At 38.0% G+C, this 9,396-nt stretch overlaps 1 protein-coding gene and 1 long non-coding RNA gene across 3 annotated transcripts in view; one reads left to right on the forward strand and one right to left on the reverse strand.

The window, feature by feature from the left end:
* LOC107181777 overlaps positions 1-9,396 on the forward strand; it is a 137,091-nt gene that overhangs the window by 84,028 nt on the left and 43,667 nt on the right. The gene's annotated exons all lie outside the window — the stretch shown is intronic.
* GTF2E1 (general transcription factor IIE subunit 1) overlaps positions 6,512-9,396 on the reverse strand; it is a 46,909-nt gene continuing 44,024 nt past the window's right edge. The window contains exon 5 of the mRNA XM_006755350.2: positions 6,512-7,677. Within this exon, the coding sequence (XP_006755413.1) occupies positions 7,253-7,677 (425 nt within the window). The 3' untranslated portion in view covers positions 6,512-7,252. The remainder of the gene's footprint in view (positions 7,678-9,396) is intronic.

A 9,396-nucleotide genomic window follows, 5' to 3' on the forward strand; every position in this document is an offset into this window, starting at 1 on the left:
GGGGTGGGGAGTTTGGGGATGAACATCTGATTTACATTTTTAAAACATGTTGTGTGTGCAGAGTAGTCAACATCCCTGTGAGTTGGGGGTAGGGGGTGTTAAGAGTAGAAGTAGGGAGACCAGTTGAAAGGCTGCCATAGGCTCATAGTGGTCAAAGTAAGAAATCAAGTTTAGGATACACTTTAAATTTATCAGCAGGTCCTGTTAGCTCTACCTTCAAATTTAGATTTTATAAATTAGATTATATTTTGAGTCTGATAGGACTTGCTAATGGATTGGATGTGGGATGAAAAAAATACACAAAACTATGACCAACTATTAGACTTTTGGCTTGAGCATGTAAGTGACATGGTGGTTCCATTTCCTGAGATGAGAACTGAAACAGGAGTAAAATCTGCCCCTCCTCCTATGTTTGCATCTTGATAAATGGAACCACCCTGTCAGAAACCTGAGCTTCATCCAAGGCACTGGCCTATGCAAGTCAAAAAATCCATTAAATCTATCTCCCAAAGTTCCTCAAATCTGTTTGCGCCTCTCTATCCCCACTGACTTGGACAACTTTTTAGACCAAATGACTCACCAAGACTATTGAAATGGCCTTAAACATCTCCAGGTTTAAACTCCAACCCAATATCAATGCTACAAATTGTTCCCCTGCTTAAAATTCTCCAACAATATTTTCAAAGAGCAATTTGGCAATGTCTATCAAAGTTTAAAATGGACATACACTTTGGCTTTTATGACTTTATCCTGCAAAAATACCCAGAGAATGAAAATATGAGGGTAATTCATTATAGCATTTTAATAGTTGAAAAACTGGACACTCACCTAAATGCCACTAAATAAGGAAATTGTTAAACAAACCATCATACAACTATACTGTAAAATTCTAGTCCTTATTTTAAAATATTGAAGATCTAAATATACTGATATGAAAAGACCTTCATATTTTTAAAGATGCTTTAAAACAAATAGCAAGGTATATAGGATTGCATTTATTTAAAGATCATTGTAGAATATCTGTGCCTGTCTATGTTGTTTCTTAAAGGCCTAGCAAAGGTCTGGGATGACACATTAATTAAACTATTAACGACAGTTACCTCAGGGGTAGTAAGATTGGGATGGGCTGTGCAGAGAGTTTTTATTTTTTACTACATAGATCTTATTGGATGAATTTTTAGAAATTTAATATTCATATGACAACAACAACAACAAACCTGTATGACTATCTTATATGCTTTAACATGATACAAGGCACTTTAGGACCTGCACCAGCCTTCTATCCAGACTAATTTCTCAGACTATTTACATTAGGTATGCAATAATGTACTCCTGTCGACAGGAAATGTGGGGCTGGCTGTTGAAACTGGGTCATGTACTAGGTCTGTCTGCTTTGCAACTGGAATAGGAAAGGCAGCCTCTGGTGTTCAGGACAGGAAGCTCTTTCTCAAGAGAAGCTGAGGGTACTTACTCATCCTGCGGAGGGCACAGCAGAATCAGCTCATGCTCTAGCTCTTCCAAGAAAGGAGGGCAATTTCATGACTCTCCCCTTCTCAGCCTATTTGGCTTTACTTATATTTTGAGAATACCTGTATTTATCTTGTTCAATTTATTTTGCTTCTTTTATGATATAAAAAGCCAAATGAATAGATAGTAAATTTACCATAGTGCCAGTGTCTTTCTGAAAATCTTTTTCATTTCCCCAAGAGATTTTTTTTCTTTTTTAATCCTCATCTGAGGAGAGAGAGAGAGAGAAAGAGAGAGAGAGAGAGAGAGAGAGAGAAACATGAATCCGTTGCATTCTATACACTCCACTAGAGATCAAACTCACAACCCAGGTGTGTGCCCTGAGAGAGAATTGAACTGACAACCTTTCGGTGCCTGTGACCATGCTCCAGTCAACTGAGCCAAACCAGTCGGCTTCCCAAGAGATAATACATGTGAAATAGCTTTGGTGGAAACAAAATGCTAAACAAGTAGAAGGTGGCATTATACTGATTTCTAATTTCTAAAGATATTCATATTTGTTTTTTGATTGTCATTTCTTAGTTACTTTTTAAAACTCAGGAATGAAAAAAAAAAAGGAAGTACATATGTTGTCTTTCTATTGTGGTCCTGCCTGGGAATCTAGCCATAAGAGCCAACTCATAGAAAAGAAAATGAACTGCTCTTCCCAATCTTATTCCCATTTAGTCCAATTCTCTCAAAATGGTATCAAAAAAAGTTATGAAATATTCAAATATGTCTTCCTCATTCAGATGATTAGAAATGAAGTATCTTGGCAAGATAGGAAAAGAGAAACCTAATTAGCAATTGTTTTTTCTGTGGTTTGCTACATTCTAAACCCTAAACTGCCACCTACACTAGACCCTGAAATAAAATATCTTTCATTTGGTTTGAATTGCTGTAGCATATAAGAAGACTTTCTCTCTCTTTTTTTAGGTTATTATTTGGCCTCATTTTAAAATGTATTACCTCCATAAAAATATCAGAGCAGAGGAAATCATTGGTGATCCTAGCAAAATCCTCTCATTATTGACAGCTGAGAAACCAGCCCAGAAAAATTACATTAGATAACAGTATCACAGTGCAAGTATCTAGTTAACTGGTCCTGGGCCTAGAACTTAAGTCTCCTGATTTCCAGCTATGCCAAATTAGATCATTTCTCTTAATCATTCATTTAACCTTAATACTCCTTAAGGTGTTTCGGGGAAAGGGGGCATCTTAATAAGAAAAAGGCTTTAACTTCATAGGCAGGTAGAATAAAAGCATTTTCCCACCAGATACAAGGTTATGGATCCCCTGGAGCCAGGACTGTTTATACATGACCTTACTTACATATTATATAAGTAATATATTTTAGTGCAGTGGGAAGAGAAAAAAGTTCCTTTAAAAGCCACAGTTAACCTTCCATGCTGACTCCTAGAGGTGGGGAGATAGCTCCTTGGTTAGGCAAACATCCTGATAGGCCACTTTGGATGTGATAGGATCATTCACCGCACTGTTCGGAATAGGAATAAAATGAAGAACAAAGGTATTTCCTCTGATACATTTATAACATTCCAAGGCCTTTGGAAAGAAAGGGGTGATTGAAGAGAAGGAAAAAATGAGCCGAAATTTTAGCAAGATTTAAAGTCAGGATTGTACTTGAGGTGAACTCTGTGAGAATGGCAAGAGACTCATTTTAAGAACAAGAATGTATATGATTCACCCTTATATGCCTGGACTATGCAATGCTGAGACAAAAAACCCTTTCATTGCCTGTCCCCGGCCCATTACTATAAGAACTTCAGTGAGGATCCATTACACTTACTTGCACTGAGGACACTCGGGGAGTCAGTATAGGTGGTGCAGAGGAGAAGTGGAGAAGCCAGGGAAGCAGGGAGGCAGAGCAGGAGGATATAAACCACCAAGCCCTTCCCCACACTCCCCAAAAGAAATGATACTGAAGAAGTATCCCACGGTGTTAGGATAAAACTGTTCTATTTAAATCTTAAAGGACAGTGGGACACGTGGGTAGCTGACACTTGAGCTATACTAATACAGCTCCTCTCGCTCAGAGAGGAGTTGCTGGCCATTCTTATAGGCTGTGGGTGGTAACAACTCCATATATCCCGAGGTCAGCAACACTGTGACCACATGTATGGACCAACCTTTTGTGAGTCTGCCCTTCTGAGAGCTGCTAATTGGGGGGCTCCCATTTTTGGTCATCCTGTCACTGACTGGCTTTTCTCACCAGATTATTGTGTCACTCAACACCCATAAACCTGTTGGATAAAGTAATATCAAACTCCCTTGAGTCACTAGATATGTTATTAAAATGTGGGGTAGTGTACAAAATTTTATATATTAAGCTATATTTCCCTATTAATTTTGAGTATAAATTTAGAGATGTTTATATAAGGAAATGATAAATCCAGGATTTATAAAAGGAACACCTAAAAATCCTAGCAATAATATAAAAAGCTTACTTTTGTCACTCTTATTTCTTTCTTTCTTTTTAATATGAAACGCTTCACGAATTTGCGTGTCATCCTTGCACAGGGGCCATGCTAATCTTCTCTGTATTGTTCCAATTTTAGTATATGTGCTGCTGAAATGAGCACTGTCACTCTGTTTCTTTAATTCTACCAAGTACCTTCTACATGAACTTTTTAAAATGTCTATTTGATTTCATTTTCAAAATGAAAATACCTTTTCCATTATAACTTAAGACCACTGTAATTCTCAACTCTAATTATATACATCTTTGTATACCTATATCTACCTCACAGGTTATAAAGATTAAATGAGTCAATGTATGTAAAGAAGTTAGTGTCTCAACACATATATTAGCTACTTTTTTCTTTACACACACACACACACACACACACACACACACAGAGAAAGAGAGAGAGAGAAACAGAATCCTTCTATAATTACACATTATGGATATCTTTTCCTATCAATACATTCTTTTTAATGGCTAAATGGTTCATGGAAAAATAATCTAATTCCTGATTAATGCCTATTTGGTATACCTATGTACCTATACTATTTCATACACTGCTGTAATGAATATACTTATTCTTCACCTTGCCTCCTGTATGCACCCCAACTGGGGATTGAACCTGCAACGTTTTGTGCACAGGATGATGTTCCAAACAACTGAGCTATCTAGCCAGGGCTTGTCTTCACTTTTGACATTTTCCCATTACATAAATTTGAGAGAGAGAGAGAGAGAGCAAGCGAAAGGGAGAGAGGGAGGGGGAGGGAAAGGGGAGAGAGGGAGAGGGAGAGAGAGAGAGAGAGAGAGAGAGAGAGAGAGAGAGGGAAATGAGGAGAGAGAGAGAGAGAGAGAGAGAGGGAGAGAGGAGAGAGAGAGAGAAAGAAGGGAAAAAAGAACTAGGCCTTGAGAGATGCTGAAACATACAGCAGAGAAAAAAAAAAGAAGTCTAAAGATTGAGAAGGAATAGCCGATGAGGTAATGAGTCAGTGTAATGACTAGGGTATCAAATGAAAGCGTTTCAAAGAGAAAGAATGAGTTGATGGCATCAAATAATGAAAAGCAGCCAAAAAAAACCAGAGGAATAAAGGGCTGTTAGGTTGGACAATTAGGACTGGGGAAAGCTGTTTCTATGTAGGGATAGGGCAAAACCTAGAGCAAGAGGGAGATGAAAGTAGTATGTAACTAGTCTGTATGATTACTTAAGAAGTTGGTAGATAATGGGAAAGAAAAAGAATAGTAGCTTTAGGAAAACTATGTAAGTCAGATTCAAGAAAAATTAGTGAATACATTTATTATTTGAAAAATAAAAAGATGACAGTTAACCTACAACTGTTTTTAAAACTTTGTATCTGATTACTATTTTATTTACGTGAACTTCATTCTACAACTATAAAAGTTAAAAAAGATATTTAAAAGTTGAATAGTCCATGTGTACAAGGTACATACATAATAATAGTGCATTTTTTTCCTCCAAAGGGAAACATTCATAGAAACTTTATTATGAAAGTCATTCTTTTTTTTCCTCTCATTGATTTAGAGAGAGGAAGGGAGAGAAAGGGAGGGCAGGAGGGAAATTGCCTCCCCCAGGGATCGAACCCACTGTCTGGATATGTACCCTGACGGGAAAAAGGGAGACAGAGATAGAGAAAAAGAAAGAGAGAAAGAGAAACATTAATGTGAGAGAGAAACGTCAAACCCACCACCTTCCTGGGTATGGGATGATGCTCCAATCAACTGAGCCACACCAGTCAGGGCTAAAAGTCACTCTTAAGTCAACTATTGCCAGAAAAAGTTTAGACCACACACAACTGCATCTATTATTTAAAATATAACTAATAAGAGAACAAAGTCTGAAACTTTTTTTAATGGGAAGAATTTCATTTTAATTATGTTCCAAGATGTTACAGAGCTGGAAATGAAAAAATTTTAGTCAGTATAAAAGTTTGTTAATATTCAGTCATTCATACACCATGTAAATGAAACACCACTTCCTATAAGGCTCAGATAACTCTAAAATCTACTTTAACTACACACATGTACTATAAAAAATGATAAATACTTAAAACTTACAATGCAAGGGGAAATATTACAAAATATACAATTGTTATAGATCGTTGTATGAAAGTTCCTTACTTTTAAAGTTCTGCCTTAGGGAATAATACCATGCTACACAGCAGAACTGAAATGATAAACTATGTTCCTTGAGGTTACAATGCTCAACAATATACTGGGTGTACTCTATAATACCATGTCTGACAACAATCAAAAGAGAAACAAAGAAGACGTTCAATGGTGTTGAGAGAGAAAAAGAGGGGAGTATCAATTGTTACATGCTAATTTTTGCTGAAATGCCCTCATTAAACAATTTACAGCACTGTAGAAGAAGAGAAAAAGGAAGGGACCAGTCTCACCTTTCTATAAAGGATTTCCAAATCAGCACAAACTCAGGCAATTCTAAAAGGTACTATTCTCAATGCTCTTCACTTTTGAACCCTTTACATGGAACTCCTGGTCCTTCATTCATGTTTGTTTTTTTCCTAATTTCTTCATAAGGGTTTACCAAAATACTTTCTGCTTTCTATCATCCAACATACAAACCAAAAGGCAATAAGCAAAACAATAGACTCTTCCAGTCAGGTCAGTTCTAAATACACGAATTTTGGTTTAGATATTAATCATAAGATTTAGGCATATCCATCCCTCTTCCACACACATTCCCAACTTCCCCTTACTTATTGACATCATCCTCACTTGAAGTTTAAGATTGTTTTGTCCTTCATCAAATGATTTGCTGTTGGCAAGCTGCTTTGGTTTGCAGCAATACCAGGAATTGTTTGGAATGCTGGCTAAGAATAGATTTTTAAAAAATGTGATCAGTGAATTACTGTAACCTGTCATAGTGGGCTTCTGCAGGCAGACAGAAAGAATTTACCTTAAAGACTTCCCTTATTTATTTCACAAGGGAGAAGAATGTGTCTTAAAAAGGAAAGGAAAAGGATTAGATAAGAAAATACAGTAAAATGGCAATACTGTAGTAGTAATGGGAAAAGGAACGCTTGTAGCCAACCTACCTTTTGGGAAAGTTTCTGTCATAAAAATCAATCTTTCTCTCCCAGTGGTTTTTTGTTGTTGTTTTTTTTTGCGCAAGATTAACAATCACTTTACATCAAGAAGGGCAGAGAGCCACTTAAATACTTTTCTTCAAAGGTAGGTACTTTCTTTTTGAAATGAGCTTTAGAGAAAGGAGGAAAATGTAGGGATAGATCATTCAAAGAGGTCCTCAAACATGCGTTGTCCCATTGCTATGTACGCTTCCTTCTCCTCTGGTGTCATCTGTGCCACCAGCTCTGGCCGCTGGCTCACTTCGCTGTACGAGAATGGACGACCAGCCACCATAGCAATGGGGTCATCTGCTACTTCCTCAAACTCGTCATCCTCCTCGTCATCCTCTCGGTGATGTGCAGCCACAGCAGCTGGACGAGGTGGGGAGTCATCATCTGACTCACTGGTCTCACTCTCTGAGTCACTGCCATTGGCAGCGGTCACAGGAGCAGCTGCCCCCACGGAGCCAGCGGTAGCAGAGGGGGTCTTCTTCTCATGAATGAGCAGGGCTCGCATAACCTCCTCGTTATCATCCAGCCCTGCACGGCCTTCCTCACGATCTTGAAATGCATCTATATCTAAGCCACCTGGGGGGAAAAATCCAGAAAGTCAATATCCTTAAATAAAAAAGATATTCCCTTATAATAAAATATATATATTTTAAAACATGGTATTTAAATATACAATATTATAAAATAATACCGATAAAACTTCACTGATTCTACTTTTTGAGCTGCTGTCCATAATATATTCAAAATGTTTCTCACAAACGGAAACTTAAGTAGCCTGATGGTTAAGTACATGGGTTTTAAGAGTAATATAGCCTGGAACTGAATCCTGGTTCACATGTAAACTATGCTGCCTTGTCAGGATATTCAGTCTCTAAACTTCAGTACCTGCTTCTATAAAATGGGGTGATAAAAGCATCTACCTTCTAGGACTCTGAATAAGAGCATCTCTATATATAAAAGCCCAAGTGACCGAATGACTGAAAGACTGGTCAACCGGTTGCTATGAGGTGCACTGACCACCAGGGGACAGATGCTCAACGTACAGGACTGGGCTCCCTCCTGTCTAGATCGGGCCTGTGGGGACTGGGCCGAAACCGGCTCCCCGACATCCCCCGAGGGGTCCAGATTGTGAGAGGGTGCAGGCCAGGCAGAGGAACCCTACCAGTGCACAAATCAGTGCACTGGGCCTCTAGTATGAAATAATATCTATGAAAGACCAGGTATAGTAGCTGTCATAACAGGAAATCAACACATGGCTCCTCACTTTGCTCAGAGGAAAAGCCAGATACTTTACAATGGTGTATAAGGCTCTCCATTATCTTGAACCCCTCTTGCCCACCTACTACGTCTTTTCCTTCCCCTTGCTCATTCTGCTCCAGCCAGAGTGGCTTCCATGGTATTCCTGTACACACCACACACACTTCTACCTTAAAGCCTTTGTACTGCCTCTGGCCTCTACCTGGGACACTTACATCTAATTTCCTTACATCTAATTTCCTTACAGCCGTCAAGTCTTTACTCAAACATCATCTTCTTTGAATTCACCTCTGTATTCCCAATGCTCTATCTTTTCCCAGAGCAATGATTTTCTAACATAATAAATAACTCCTGACTATTGTCTTTAGCACCCTCTTTCCCAGCATGTAGGTCCCCCACAACAGATATTTATCTTTTTTATTCAGTGATATATCCCATGTACCTAGAATAGTGCCTATCACTTGTTAGGTATTGAATAAATATTTGATGATTCAATGAATATATGGCAGTTTTAGCTTCGTGAAGCAAACTACGCACACTTTGAACTCTTTATAAAAAGGAATCTAGTATCATGAATAAAAATTCTCTTACTACACACTTCCTATTTATCGTTTTGTGTACACATTTTGTCTGATATATTGAAGATGAAAAATTTAGGACAAACATTTGTACTCAGTATTTGGAAAATAATACCAAACATACTGCCATTTAAAATATATAATAGGATCGGGGAGTTTTACCAAACATTCAAGGAAGAACTAAAACCTATCCTCCTCAGACTACTACAAAAAATTCAAGAGGAAGGAACACTTCCAAGCTCATTCTATGAAGCCAGCATCACCCTAATCCCAAAACCAGGTAAAGACAACACAATGAAAGAGAATTACAGGCCAATATCCCTCATGAACATAGATGCCAAAATCCTCATTAAAATCTTAGCAAATCGGATCCAGCAGTACATCAGAAAGATCATACATCATGACCAAGTAGGATTTATCCCAGGGATGCAAGGATGGTACAATATCCGCAAATCAATAA

This window comes from Myotis davidii, unplaced genomic scaffold, assembly GCF_000327345.1.
Source record: "Myotis davidii unplaced genomic scaffold, ASM32734v1 scaffold292, whole genome shotgun sequence".
NCBI classification, from domain to species: Eukaryota; Metazoa; Chordata; class Mammalia; order Chiroptera; family Vespertilionidae; genus Myotis; species Myotis davidii.